Genomic DNA, 16,191 nt, shown 5'->3' with positions numbered 1-16,191 from the left:
TGTTGAACAATATTGTTTCACACATACATCAAACAGGCCAAAAATAAATAAATAAAAAATAAATAAATAAATAAATAAATAAAAATAAATAAATAAATAAATAAATAACAGCAATTTTATGGACCCCCCCCCCCAAAAAAAAAAAGGGAAAAAAAGAAACCTTTTTATCTTTGGCCTTTTAAACCATCTCATACAAACCAAATACTTATAATACAGCCAAGTACATACACAAAAAGTTACTGGGGTGCTCGGAATAAGATTGTTTTGGTTGTTGTTTTTGCTTTCTTTGCAAGGTTTTTTTCCTCCTTTGAGATTATAATGAACATGGTCACACCACAAGTAAAGTCAGAAGTAAGATGGAGAACGCTCCAAAGGATCATTTGTTCATCCCAAGATCATTAAAAATGGCTGATCCCCAACAATATGTACAAAAATATAAAATGTAAATAAAAAATACAAACAAATTTTCCTTTTTAAAGTACTTTTAAGAAAAAAAGCAGGGCCTTGGAAGTTTTGGTTCTTTTTCCTCCCCTGTTGCAAATTCACTTTGTGGGTTTGGTTGGATGGTGGCGACAGCATGTCACCTGCAGGTGGCGCTGCCTGAGGTATTTGAGTGGGCAGGCAGGTGCGGGGGTCTCTAGATTCTGAGATGGGAAGTGGAGGTGTATAGGTCACAGATGCCTTTAACTTTTCTTTTTTTTTTAATCTCTCAAAAGTAAGTCTTTTATTTATTTATTTATTTTTTTTTAATTTTCCTTTTTTTGCTGTCTAGTCATCCTCATCCGTCTTCTGCTTCTTCGTGTCAACATAGTCATCCTCATCATCTCCAGCTGCCCGTTTGCCTGTAGCTGCCTCAGCCTCCTCATCTTCATCTCCACCCTCTTCCTCACCATCACCCTCTTCTTCCTCCTCCTTCCCTCCTTCTTCCTCTTCTTCCTCTACCTCATGGTCAGCCTCCTGCTCCCCATTTTCCTCACTAGCATTCCCATTCTCAGGTGCATTGCTTCCATTCTCTGCCTCCGCCACAACTTCCTTCTTCTCCTTTAAGTCCTTGGTGGTGATCTCGGAGCTGGTGCCCACGGCCGTGTCTGACACGGTGGGGCACGCTGGTGATCCTGTGCAGAGGCTTTTTTTTTTTTTTTTTTAAAGCCAGAGTTGGAGGACTCTGGCGAAGAAGCCGCTGAGTCTGAGGAAGTGGAGGAGGCACGCGGCAGAGGTGGTTGCTGCGAGCGGAGAGGGAGCCACAGGAACAATGCCAAGGTGGCTTTTCAGAGCAGCCAGTGGGCGAAAGAACATACTTTTTGATTACTTGTATATTAGTCTTATTCACCTACTAGACTGAAACTTTCTTAACAGCAAACAATGAAAATGAAAGAGAAAATATTATTTAATAATAAAGAAAATTATTTCATTTTTTTATTAATTCAACAAATATTCAAAATTCCTACTATGTGCCAGGAATTCTAGGATCTTAAGATACAGTGGAGAACAACATAATATTCATGCCTTAGTTAACCTTATATTCTAACTAGAGGCCCGTGCATGAATTGGTGCACAGGTGGGGTCCCACCACCTGGCGGGCAATGGGGGGAGAGGGAGGGACCATGGGAGGTTGGCCAGCTGTGGGAGGTTGGCTGTGGGAGTGCACTGACCATCAGGGGGCAGCTCCTGTGTTGAGTGTCTGTCCCCTGGTAGTCAGTGTGCATCATAGCGACCAGCCAGTCCTCCGGTCATAACTTTTGCTTAGGCTTTTAGAGAGAGAGAGATATGGAAGGTATCAAGAAATAAATAATTATAATAATTCAAGAGAGAGAGAGATGGAAGGTATCAAGAAATAAATAATTATAATAATTCAAGTAAAATTCAGTTCTAAAAAAGAAAATTGGGTGAGGGATTAAAGAAAAGAGAAAGGCATATTTTAGATAGGGTGATCAGAGAAGACTCTCCTGTGTAGGTGAACTTAGAACACTAAAAAGATTGAAATAAGAAAAGTAGCTAAGAAAAAGTTTAATAGAGCCGAGTTCTAGAATGGGAATACAAGAAGTACAGAAATTGTGGCTAGAGCACGTTCAGTGAGAGAAATAGCAACAAGCCCAAAAATAAAATGCTACACCTACATTTTTCCCTTCTATTGGTTAAGTGGCATTTATTTATTTATTATTTATCAGTGTTTCTACTGGTGTCCGTAAATTCATCAGTATTTTCTTTAGTGTTTTGCTTTTTTGGCTGGTCAGAGGATAAAGAATAATTAAACCAACCTAAGGGTTTACATATATTTCACTCTATAAAGGGTGAGACAAAAGTAGGTTTACAGTTGTGAGTACATGAAACACAGAGTTTATTCTTCTATTATTATTTTTATTTATTGTAATAGAGGACAAGTGCACGAATTCATGCACAGGTGGGGTCCACCCGGCCTGGTCCCAATTGGGGTGGATCGTGGAAAGGCCTGTCAGGAGGAGGAGACAGCAGGAGGTTGGTAGGCCGGCTCACCCTGATTGGGGGCCCGATCAAGGGCGGGGCCTCCTGGGGGGACAGGCTGCAGGCCTTTTGGGGTGGGATGGGTGATAGGGGGCAGGGCTGGCCGAAGGAAAGGGCTGCGGGGGTCCCCGCCCTCAATTGGGGTGGGAGAGGCCAGTCAATGGTGGGGAAGTCTGGAGGGAAGGGCCACAGGAGGTTGGCCAGCTGGCTCCACCCCCTGATTGGGCCGGTTCACTGGCTACAGTGGGCATCATAGTGTTCTGATCATTCCGGCTTTCTGGTTGCTGGCTTTTTATATATATACTAGAGGCCTGGTGCACAAAATTCGTGCACGGGGGTGTGTGTCCCTCAGCCCAACTTGCACCCTCTCCAATCTGGGATCCCTCAAGGGATGTCCGACAGCCCTTTTAGGCCTGATCCTGGTAGCATTGGGCCTAAATGGGCAGCCGGACATCCCTCTCACAATCCAGGACTGCTAGCTCCCAACTGCTCACCGGCCTGCCTTCCTGATTGCCCCTAACTCAGTGATGGTGAACCTATGACACGCGTGTCAGCACTGACACGCATAGCCATTTCTGATGACACGCGGCCGCATGCCGAGGATGAAACATTTGCTGCTCCTGAGGATAAAACATTTGCAAAATAATGTTTTTTCCTCAAAGTGATACACTATCCGAGTTATGCTCAGTTTTTTGGTGAATTTTGGCACACCAAGCTCAAAAGTTTGGCACACTGCCTTAACTGCTTCTGCCTACCAGCCTGATCACCTCCTAACCACTCCCCTGCCAGCCTGATTGATGCCTACGTGCTCCCCTGTCAGCCTGATTGCCCCTAACTGCCCTCCCCTGCAGGCCTGGTCACCCCCAACTGCTCTCCCATGCAGGCCTGGTCACCCCTAACTGCCCTCCCCTGCAGGCCTGGTCCCCCCCAACTGCTCTTCCCTCCAGGCCTGGGTCCCCCCCTAACTGCCCTTCCCAGCAGGCCCAGTTGCCCCCAACTTCCTTCCTCTGCTGTCTTGTCACCCCTAACTGCCCTCCCTTGCATGCTTGATCACCCCCAACTGCCCTCCCCTGCAGGCCTAGTCCCTCCCAACTGCCCTTTCCTGCTGGCCATCTTGTGGTGGCCATCTTGTGTCCACATGGGGGCAGAATCTTTGACCACAGGGGGGCAGCCATCTTGTGTGTTGGAGTGATGGTAAATTTGCATATTACTCTTTTATTAGATAGGATAGAGGCCTGGTGCACAGGTGTGGGCCAGATGGTTTGCCCTGAAGGGTGTCCTGGGTCAGGGTAGGGATTCCCTTGGGATGTGTGGTGGCCTGGGCAAGGGGCCTGTGGTGGTTTGCAGGCCGGCCACACCCCCTGGTGACCCAAGTGGAGGCCCTGGGATCTGGGATTTATTTATCTTCTATAATTGAAACTTTGTAGCCTTGAGCGGAGGCCAGGGCTGGCCAGAAAGTTTGGCTTCCTCCATTGCTGGGGAAACCTAAGCCTCCTGCTCGCACCGTGGCCGCAGCCATCTTGGTTCGGTTAATTTGCATATTCACTCCTGATTGGCTGGTAGGTGTGCCTTGTTGGTGTAGCAGAGGTATGGTCAATTTGCATATTACTCTTTTATTAGATAGGATAGATTATTTTTCACATGCAAAACCATAAACCTTCTTTTGCCCCCCCCTCTGTATTTTCTAAAATATTTGTAGTTTTGTTTTTTTAATCTTATGTTTTTAAAACATTTAGAATGTATTACTGAGAGAAATCTCAGATATAGTTTAAGATTATTATTCATTTTCTTAAATATCAAATCAATCCAACTTCATTAATTGTGTAGTCTTTTACATCTGGTTTGAAATAACACCTTATCTTATACCAAATTCCCATACATCACTGTCTATACTCTAATGTTCCTTATCTTATCAATGTCTATTCTTATATAATTATGATATTTCATATACACTATATGTTAAGTTCATTTGAAATATGTGGTAATTTTTATTTTATTTAATTATCCCCCAATTTACTTTCAAATATAATCTTGAGAGTCATGCTGTTGATTTATATATGTAAAAAAAAAATCTAGATTTAGACTGGAATAACACTGAATTAATACATTAATTAGTCAAGCATGCCTATGTTATATAATTTTAAAGTTTCTTTTTTATAGTCAGGGCTTATTTTGCCATGTGTTTAAACTTCTCTGATTGTCTGTCATTAAAGTTGCATAGTTTTGCTATAGAAGTCTTAGATCTTTCTTACTTAGTTTTTTCTTACTTTATTGATCTTATTAATATCATGCATGGGATATGTTTATACAATTGCCTATTTGTTATGTGGTCCCTTTGCTGCTTTTAGTAGATTTCAAGGGAGTAGAAGAAAGCAGAATGTCTTTATTTTGCTATTTGATTCTTTCCTTTTCATTTAAATGTGAATTTTTAAAACATGAAAATTTTATTGAGCAACATAATTGCACATATGTATAATTTAAAATTCATATTGCTCCAATAAACTGCAGAGACTAAAATTGAATGGCTTATTGCTTCAGAAGACTGCCTTGATGGAATGAAATTCATGTAGTAGGAATGTTAGCATTAGGATGACCAAAGTCTACATTATGATGCTTTACTGAATTTACTGAGAAGAATAAGTTCATTGTAAATAGCTTTGAAGGCTAACATGCTCTATATTTTCTTATAGACATCATTACTTATTCTATTGATCTTAAATAAGATTTTTATTTTCTCTGCTATTTAAATTCATTATTATTGATGATATGTAAAATACAGATGTGAATTTTTAAAACATGAAAATTTTATTTGAATGAATAAATATGGATGTACTTACACATTGTGAGCATGGGGTGAATTATTACTATTTTTTTATTTCTAGAAAAGAATAACAATGCATATGACTCAACATTGATAACCTTTATGGGCTTAGTACTCTCAATATTTTCCTACAGCTGGTGTTACCAGTTATAGCTCTAGGTTGGGGTTAATTCTGAATTCTTTGGTTTGTTTGAAGTAATTTTGAAAGAAAAGTGATCTACATGCTATCACGTACATAATAATAGAGTATTAATTGATATCATTGATTCAGTGAATGATTTTTCACCTCTCTGTTTTATGGGATCAACAATAACTAGGGAGTCCTAACTTGTGTGAAGGAGCACTATTGTGTCTCTCTCACTCTCTCTGAGCACTTCATATCTCTTTCCTGTTAAGACTGTCTTGAGGTTCCAGCTCATAAATATAATAATTTCTCAATACAGTTTTGACTTTAAGCTCTTGAGCCAGACTCTACATTTTAGTCTGGATACCAACAGCTCTCATCACAATAACCTGGGGCAATTGTGTTGACTACTCTGTATCCTAAAGTTTAGCCCATTTCTTAATATTTAAAATGTCAGTAAAATAGTAATTACTTCATTGCTATGTTTCTATTGTTAAACATATTTACTTCATATATATTGACTGGTACAATGTCTGGTGTTCTTGTCAATTATTTTTCTTACTATTAATTTTATTATTTCTGAATATATTCCCTTGTCTTTAGGGATCTCACCTGCTACATTGATTCAACTTTTTTAAAAAATATATATTTTTACTAATTTCAGAGAGGAAGGGGGAGAGAAAGAGAGAAAAAGAGAGAGAAACAATGATGAGAGAGAATCATTGATCAGCTGCATCTCACACACCCGACACTGGGGACCGAGTCCACAACCCTGGGCATGTTCCCTGACCAAGAATTGAACTATGACCTCATGATTCATACATTGATGCTCAACCACTGAACCACACTGGTTGTGCATGAATCAATGTTTATTACTACAGATAACTTAATTAAATGAGAAGATAATTTTATAGATTTATAAACTTAAGTTTTAATGATTTTGTGACATTAAAAGTCCAGTTGTGAATCAGATGCCCAATCTGGTCCTGGACATTTTACCTGCTAGGAATTTCCATTTGGCGTAAGAATTCAATATCATTATTTTACATCCTCAAATCAGTTATTTTCAATTATATATTTTAATGTTTTCACTGTTTTCCCAGTTACCAGGTTTTAAGTCTTTTGATCACATTTGTGTCTCCCATTTCTATTGTTTCCCTATCTCCATAATTATTCTGTTACTAGAAATATTTACATTTACTGAATTTCACATGATCCATTACAGTCACCTTCCTAGATCTTCAATTACTTTATCTAAAACAATTTCACTGTTATTTTTGTTTCTGGTAATTCCAAGTACAATCAATTTGGGCTACTACTAAAAATTAACTACCCTAAAGGAAAGTTTGGATCAAGACTGTTCCTTCTTACAAAACTCAAATTGCTTCATACTCTCCCAAATTTTTAGCCTGACATTCTTGGCCCTCTATGTCTTATCCTAATCTACTTTTTTTAATGCCTGTCTGTGTAGTTAAATCACTTTCCCAAGATGTCTGTGGATCATAGTCAATTATTTCTCCATCATGGTTGACTTAAAATTTATTTTTCTAAATATTGCACAATTTCTTATTATCGTGCCTTTGCAGATACTTTTTATGGTGTGTAAAATAACTTTCCACAGCATTTCAACTTTTTTGACCTTCGTGGGAGACATGTTATTTGCCTGTCCAGTATTCTAATTTCATCATAGCACTTAGATATTCTGTGGGAAATTTCTAATTCCCCAGTTTCTGGCCATGAAAGTTGAATGGAGTTAATTCTGTGCTTGGTTAGAGGAGCTGGCACAAACTCTAGGCCTGGTTAATTAATCAATCACATTCTTTTTGCTAATGTGATTGATTCATGTATGGATACATGTCTCAATCACAGCTAAACATGTATATTTTCTGAAGGAAAGAGAGTTCTTAATTTTCTGGTATATCTTCTATTGATCAACACATAGATAAGCCTCTCTCAGAGTTAAGTCAGCATGGAGAAAGGAGAAACAACCTATGGAGAGTGAGGAAAAGATGTGGAAGGGAAGAAAGGAGGAGAAGAGGAAAGGAAGAGGAAGGAATATCTCATCAGTTAAGTCTCCAAATCCATAGACTTCATTTATTAAAGTAAATAAATACTTCTATTTACTTGAGATGATGAGTTGGTTGAAATTTGTTAAACTGTAAACAAAAATAAAATAAAAAGAGAAATCCTATCATTAAAGATCCACATAATTAAAATTAAAATATATAATAACCAGTTTAGTAGGCTATCAATTTTTGAATTGAAATAATTATTAAAAGGTTAAAATTCATATTAAAGCATAAATTTAAGTATTATTTGTTTCTTCCTCATACCATATATAATTATTTGTATAAAATGAATACTACTACAATTTCTTATTTTATTCTATACTATTGAATTTTTTATTATCAATGGAAAGTGTTTTCTTAAGTATGATAATTTATGTGACTATAATTTATCTGAGGATTTAGTTATTTAAACTTAGCACAGGTTATGCTCTAACCAGTTTGGCTCAGTGGATAGAGCATCAGCCTGCGGACTCAAGGGTCCCAGGTTCGATTCTGGTCAAGGGCATGTACCTTGGTTGCGGGCACATACCCAGTTGGAGGTGTGCAGAAGGCAGCTGATCGATGTTTCTCTCTCATTGATGTTTCTAACTCTCTCTCCCTCTCCCTTCCTCTCTGTAAAAAATCAATAAAATATATTTTAAAATAAAAATAAACTTATCACAGGTTACCTTTTTTGTTTATAGTAAATTTAATTATTACCTGGTTATTTCTATAAAGGTTATAGAAATAACCAGGATAACAATGAAATTTACCGTGTAAGATAAGGAAGGAGGTACCATATGGAAAGGGCATGTGTTTAGTCTGTGATGATCAGGTTTTCTAAATAATGTGTTTCTGTATTTCTATTTCTGAGGTGGCTCTTTCTGTGGATGATAAGGCTGTGTAACTCTCTTAGGGATGTGACTTTATCTTACTGTGTGGGGTACTTTTGTTTCACCCTTTCCCTTCAACAAATCATTTTTGTGCTGGACAATAAAGTCTATTTTCTAAGAAAGCTGATAGGAGCCTGGCCTGTGAGGTTGGTTCTTTGTCTTTGGCTGTGTCAATCCAGACAATTAAGATGAAAAGCACATTTACATGAAAGTAGAAAATTGAGATTACAGAAAGCAGTGTTAGCTTTTGTTATCTTAGTAATATTTTAAATTTTATTTGCTCTACTTGTCAAGAATAGACTGAGTTCAAGGAACTTTTTTCACAAAGTCAGTTCACCTGAAAGTGTGGTCGATTTATTTAAGAGACAGAAAGAACATAATTGATGGGGCCTGTGGCCCTGCTATCTATTTTGTATGCTTGCATGATTTTGTAGGATTTCTCCCATATGAGAGGCTTTATTTTTTCTGTATGTTTAAAATGGTTGGGTTCAGGGAAAACAGCAGGAGAAGTAGAAGAGAAAGAGAAATTTACTGAAGAAATACATAATCCCCATGGAATTATTATTCCTAGATTATTGCCAAGCTAATTTCTGTCATTCTTACTTGTTGTACAAAGTCTATACTTTCATAATGAAGTGATTTTGCACTGGGATATTCAAAGCATAAATATTATTTATTTTTAAAGAATGTTATTGTGCATATGCATTATATACACACAATAGAAATTTTCTATTTTTTATGTATGTGTACATACAAACATATGTATGTATATATTTATGTGTGTGTGTGTGTGTGTGTGTGTGTGTGTGTGTGTGTGTGTATGGACAAACACTGAGAAACAGAAAAATGTTTGTGTGAGTATGGATAGTGTGTATATACACATAAACACATCCCTACCTATGGTAATAAAAACTGTATGCATTATTATATTTGTTCAAAATATAGTATTGAATGATTGTTTTCTAAGTTGTTATATAAATTGATGTAGTGAAGACCAGTTTCAAATCATATTTCCATTGTTAGTAGTTTTCTAAAACCTTGAATTGAGAGATTGTGAGGCTTCATCTGAGTAAAGTGGGACATGATTAATGCTGAGAGATGCATAGCATTAGGCTAAATGCTTTCTATCCTGTCTAGAGAAACAGGAATTACAAATTGTTCATTTCTTCATACTTTTAAAATTATTTTAATTTTACTCAGCACTTAGTCTAAGTTCACATGTATATTCAATTCTTTCCAGAATATTTATGATTTCATAAGTGTTTCCAGAGGCATTTAATGTCTATGACTTTCAAATCTGGAATCATCCTTTTATCTTTTAGTTATATATGTTTTTCATTAAAATGGTAGACTGCTATGCATCTCGGTATGCAACTCATAAACCTAGGTCATCATTCTTGACTCCTTCAGTTCTGTGATTCTCCCATCATATTAACTGCTGAGCACATTGATATAAGCTCTACATCAAGATCCACAGATGTATAGATGCCATGTTGCCGAAGACTTGGGTTACTAATCAATCAACATTGTGGTCCTGTCAATGATGCTTTGCATTTAAATTGAAATTTGTCATTTATATCAGCCAGGATGGTGATGATGTAACTGGAAGCAACACTTAGCTCTTCCCAGGACCAAACTGGAATAACAACTAAGTTATAGAAGAATTATCCTGAATAACCAACTGATGAATAGCTGAAGAGAAGTCTGACAAACAGGGGCTTACTGAAGAAGTCATATAGAGACTGGTGGGAAGTGCAAAAACACACACAAAGGGCTGGCCTCTCACCCATGGGCAATGGCTGAAATTCCAGAGGAAACACAGGGTCTATACGCTAATTTGGGCTCCCAAGCCAAGACCACCAGAGCTGGGGAGAGGTGCCCACATAACATCTGGCTGTGAAAATCAGCAGGGGTTATGTACCCCAGAAAGAGATGAGCATCTACTAGAGACACAGGCACCCTCTTAAAGGTCCAAGGAAAATAATTTCATGTTTAGCCACTCATGCTAACCTCGGGCAGAAGGAGGATGGAATAGACTAGAGCAGTGGTCGGCAAACTGCGGCTCTTTGACCCCTTGAGTGTGGCTCTTCCACAAAATACCACATGCGGGCATGCACGTACAGTGCGATTGAAACTTCCTGGCCCATGCGCAGAAGTCGGTTTTCGGCCTGGGCGAGTCTATTTTGAAGAAGTGGCGTTAGAAGAAGTTTAAGCTTAAAAAATTTGGCTCTCAAAATAAATTTAAATCCTTGTACTGTTGATATTTGGCTCTGTTGACTAATGAGTTTGCCGACCACTGGACTAGAGGTACTTGAAGATAGACAGGAGTTTGTGGCTCTGGAGAGGGAGTGAGAGACAGGTGCCAGGATCCCTGTGCTGAGTTATTCTCCAATGCTCCAGAAACCATCTTTCTTGGGTGGAGTACTCCCTTCTGTGTGGCATCAGCCTGGGGAAAAGCAATAGCCCACCCTTTGGACTCCCCCTCACCCCCCCTTGAGGAGCTTATGCCCTGCTGAGAGTACAGCCATAGGCTTTTTCAGTGACTGAGCCTAACAGGTAGCCAGCAGGTGGAGGCAGGTAGAGACGGGTCTTGGGGTGCTTCAGGACTTTTTCTGACCTGCTCCCGGGGCAGAAACTATTAAAAGCCAGCCTTGGTACACAGCTTGGTCTTTCCAGGGTACACCCAGGCCCTACATAGGCAGATACAAACTGTGGATTACTTGTAGCTGCAAACAGGTTGCCAAGGGCCAGTCACAGGCAGCATCTTACAATGGCTTTCACCAAAGACCTTCACAAGAGGCCCAGATCCAACACACCCAGTGGCCAGCTTTATGTCTGTGTCTATAAACCTGAACAGGTCCCAATAAGTTTTGCAAGCAGCATATCCAAAGGAAAATCTCAGCAGACACCAAACACTGCTGAGGCACATTCTGCTTTGTGTAGTCAGTACATGCATAGCAGCATGTACATTGTGGCCGTGATTGAACTTCACAGTTAGACAGACTGAGGGTTGATTCCATGCACAAATAGGCCAATAGCAATCAAGACTCAATTATAACTGAGGGCTCACATAAACTACACAAGGGACATTCCCAAGCATCCAGCGCAGAGGAACAAGTAGACTACACCACTGGACCTCACAGGAGACCTACTACATAAGGCCACCTAATAAAGACTGGGGTTCACAGAAAATCTACTAATACATAGATAGAAACAAACACAAAGAGACAGCCAAAAATGGGGAGACGAAGAAACAGGCCCAAAATGAAAGAATAGGAGAAACCTCTAGAAGAAGAGTTAAATGAAATGGAGGCAAGCGATTTATCAGATTATAGAGTGCAAAGTAATGGTTATAAGGATGGTCAACAGCATGAGAAGGGTCTTAGAAACCATTAAAAAGGATCAGTCAGAAATGAAAAATACAATATCTGACATGAAGGAATAAACAGTAGGTTGGATTAAGCAGAAGATTGAATCAGAGATTTGAAAGATAAGGTAGAAAACAAACACCCAATCAGAGCAGCAAAAAGAAAAAAGTCATTTAAAGAAAGAGGATAGTTCATGGGAACTTTGGGACTACATGAAGTGTAACAGCATCTACATCATAGGGATTTAGAAGGAGAAGACTGAGAGCAAGGTATTGAGAAGCTTTTTGAAGAAATAGTAAACTGAAAACTTCCTATACCCGATGAAGGAAAAGGACACACAAGAAACACAGAGAGTACCCAAACAAGATGAACCTAAACAGGCCAACAACAAGGCACATCATAGTTAAAATGACAAAGTTTAAAGACAAAGAGAGAATCTTAAAAGTCACAAGAGAAAGATAGTTACCTACAAGGGAGCATCCATAAGACTGTCATCTGATTTCTCAACAGAAACATTTCAGGCCATAGGAAGGCATAAAATAGTCAAAGTGATGGAAAACAAGAACTTACAACTAAGACTACTTTACCCAGCAAGGCTATCATTTAAAATTGAAGGAGAAATAAAGAGTTTCCCAGACAAAAAAATCTAAGGGGGTTTGTTGCTACTGAACCAGTATTATAAGAAAAGTTGAAGGCTCTGCTTTAAGAAGCCTTTAGGGGAAAAAAATAAAATAAAACAACAACAACAACAAAAAAAACAACAACAGAGGATCATGGTTAAAAGAATAAAAAGCCAATAAATACATACTTATTAATAATCACTTCAAATGTAAGTAGCTTAAATGCTCTAATCAAAAGATATAGCTGAGTAGGTAAGAGCACAAGACCCATATATATGCTGTCTAAAAGAGATCCACCTCAGAACAAACAATACACACAGATTAAAGTAAATGGAGGGAAAAGATATTTCATGCAAATAGAAAAAAAAAAAAGCTGGGGTAGCAATATTTATATCAGAAAAAGTAGACTTAAAAAAAAGACTATAGTAAGAGACAAAGAAGGATACTACATACTGAAAAAAGGAGCAATCCAACAGATTATAAACCTTGTAAACATTTATGCAACCAACATAGGAGCACATAGATATGTAAAACAAAGCTTAATAAACATAAAAGGAGAGATTGACAGTAATACAGCCATAGTAAGAGATTTTAACTCTGCATTGGTATTAACCTTTTGCACTCGGATGTCGTGTGTGACTCGACACGGTTAGCATTAAAATAAAGGAATCGAGAAAAAAGCAAGCGAGTGCAAAGGGAAATAGGTAGATCTTCCAGACCGAAAATCAAGAAGGAAATGGTGGCATTAAATGACACAGTAGATCAGACAAATGTATTTGATACCTTCAGAGCAGTACATCCCAAAACAGCAGAATACAAGTGCTCTTAGAACATTTCTACATAAGGCTACATGTTTGGACATGAAACAAGTCTTAATAAATTTAAGAAGATTGAAATAATATCAAGTATCTTCCGGGATATGTTGTGAAACTAGAAATCAATCACAAGAAAACAACCAGAAAAAAACAAACAAAACAAACACACACCAAAAATACCCCAAACCAACAACACATAGATATGGAGCCTAAACAACATGTTACTAAACAATGAATGGGTTAACGATGAGATCAAGGAAGAACTTAAAAGAAACCTTGAAACAAATGAAAATGAGAACCCAACAACCCAAAATCTGTGGGACACAGTGAAAGTGATCCGAAGAGGGAAATTCAGTTTTATAGGCCTATCTCAAGAAACAAGAAAAATCTCAAATAAACAATCTAACTTCACACTTAAAGAAACTGGATTTAGACTATCTGGCATGGCTCAGTGGTTGAGTGTAGACCTATGAACCAGGAAGTCATGGTTTGATTACCCATCAGGGCACAAGCCTGGGTTCCAAAGGCTCCATCTCTGGTGGGGGATGTGCAGGAGGCAGCTGATTGATGTTTCTATTTCTCTCTCCCTCTCCCTTCCTCTCTGAAATAAATAAAAATCTATTTAAAAAAAGAAACTGGACTTAAAGAACAAAACAAACAAAGAAACAAATAAAAAATAAGCAAAGCCTAAAGTAAGTAGAAGGAAGAAAATAATAAAGATTGGAACAGAAATAAACAAAATAGTCTTAAAAAACAATACAGAGTGGGGTGGGGGGACAATGCGGGGATAAGGACATATATGTAATACCTTAATTAATAAGTAAAAAAAATACAAAAGATCAACAAAACCAAGAGTTTTTTCTTTGAAAGGATAAACAAGATTGATAGCCACTAACCAGAGTCATCAAGAAAAAAAGAAGAGAGAGTTCCAAAACAAATAAAATCAGAAATGAAAGAGAATAACAACTGACTCCATAGAAAAACAAAGGATTATAAGAAAATATGAACAACTATATGTCAACAAATTGGACAATCTGGATGAAATGGATAAATTCCCACACGCATTCAATCTTCCAAAACTGAATCAGGAAGAATCAGCTACTATGCAGAGACATATTACAACTAGTGACATTGAAGTAGTAATCAAAATACTCCCTATAAACAAAAGTCCTGAACTGGAGGGCCTCGATGGTGAATTTTACCAAACATTCAAAGAAGAACTAAAAGCTATCCTTCTCAAACCATACAGATTGTCTAAACTTACTGATGCATTCATTGAAAAACATACATTGAAGACCTTATATGTGTCGAGCACAAGATGAGGTACTAGGAATGCCTACTCTTCTCTCACCCTCCAACATTTTGCTTAGCAACTTGTTGTTCTAGCATCACTTCATGAAAGGAGGCTTTCCTAAGTGTTTGTCTTCCCTCTGCCAGACTGGGTAGTATAACCATTGGCTATGCTCCCTTTGTATCGCAAACATCTTTTTGTATGTGTGTGTAACTGGCATCTTGTTTATAACTAGAGGCCCAGTGCACGAAATTTGTGCACGGGGGTCCCTCAGCCCAACCTGCACCCTCTACAATCCAGGAGCTCTCAGAGGATATCCTACTGATTGCTTAGGCCCACTCCCCATGGTTCTCTGCTCTCTGCAGGGCCTGGAGGTTTCCCTGCAGCCATGGAGATGAAGCCCCCATGCCCTGCTGTCGCTCTCTGCCTGCTGCCGCCATGTGCCATGTGAAGGAAGCCCCAATGCCCTGCAGTGTGCTCTGTCTGCCGGGTCTGGGGGCTTCCCAGACATGGACACACTAAGGAAGCCCCCATGCCCTGTTGTCCAGGCTCTGACTGCAGGGCTTGGGGGTGTTCCCACCTCCACTGCCCACTAAGGAAGCCCCCAAGCCCTGCTGTCTGGGCTCTGTCTGCCATGTCTGGGGACTTCCCTGTCACTGCCCCACTAAGGAAGCCACCATGCCCAGCTTTGCAGGGCCTGGCAGCTTCCCGGCTGCCAAGATCAGGAAGCCGCCATGCCCTGCTCTGCTGGCACTGGAGTCTTCCCGATCACCTCGGTGACCATCGGGAAGACGCCATGCCCTGCTCCTCCGCTGGCTCCATATGTGCAGGGCCTGGCGGCTTCCCACTGCCGCAGCACTAAGGAAGCAACCATACCCTGCTCTCAGTGCTCTGTTTGCTGGTGGGACAGGCCAGACACTCCAGCAGCGGGGCTGAGGGGACTGGGTGCCGCCATCTTGTGAGTATGGGGGCCGCCATTTTGTTGCGGAGTGATGCCTAATTTGCATATCACTCTATTATTAGATAGGATACTGCATATTTTACTAACAGAACACGTATTGGCATACAGAGTATGCTTACAATTTTCTTTATGAAACATGTGATTTCTAGCATTATGTGACAAGTATAAAGCACTTAATAATTCACAAATCTTACTTATTGGAATGCCATAATGTTTCAATAATGATTAGAAGCAAACCTCTGCTACATTGGACAAGTTCTTTGAATTCATAGTGCCTCAATTTAATTTCATCATTCTTAAAAGTCAATGAAAGACATCCCTGGACCAAATATAATAGACAATAAAATAATGACATGATCGAATCCTATTTCAAATTTAATGCCATGTAAACTGAAGCAAGGGAATTTATCTCTCTGAATCATAGCATATTCATATAGCAAATATAGTGATAGTGTATACCATGCATGTAGTGCATAATAATGTAATGAACATAAAACTAAAAGGTGTCCCAAAAAATGTATACACTTTTTTTCTGATAGCTCAAGTCATGTTTCTTTCTTTTCAGATTTAACCCTTTAGAATTAATAATTACTCAATGTGTGTATACATTTTTGGGGACAACCTATATTTGTAAATTATAAAGCATCACAGATATTTAATATTTCCAGATATTTTTATTAAGATTGCAGTGGTAGTTACAGTGGCAGCATTGCTGCTGTCCTTTTCAGATCCACAGGGAATCAGATGGCCATTTTACCATGCCCCAGCT

At 38.9% G+C, this 16,191-nt stretch overlaps 1 protein-coding gene across 1 annotated transcript; it reads right to left on the bottom strand.

The window, feature by feature from the left end:
* Positions 1 to 768: 768 nt before the first annotated feature.
* Positions 769 to 6,442, bottom strand: LOC103288403 (prothymosin alpha-like). The gene is made up of 2 exons (XM_008144081.2): positions 6,426 to 6,442; positions 769 to 1,126 (listed from the first exon to the last, which is right to left on the bottom strand). Exons 1-2 carry the CDS (start codon positions 6,440 to 6,442, stop codon positions 769 to 771), a joined length of 375 nt encoding a protein of 124 aa, XP_008142303.2.
* Between the last annotated feature and the right edge of the window lie 9,749 nt (positions 6,443 to 16,191).

The sequence above is a fragment of the Eptesicus fuscus genome, chromosome 8 (assembly GCF_027574615.1).
Source record: "Eptesicus fuscus isolate TK198812 chromosome 8, DD_ASM_mEF_20220401, whole genome shotgun sequence".
In the NCBI taxonomy this organism is placed as follows: Eukaryota; Metazoa; Chordata; class Mammalia; order Chiroptera; family Vespertilionidae; genus Eptesicus; species Eptesicus fuscus.
Note: the sequence above shows the minus strand (reverse complement) of the source record. Positions and strands in the feature narration are given on the sequence as shown.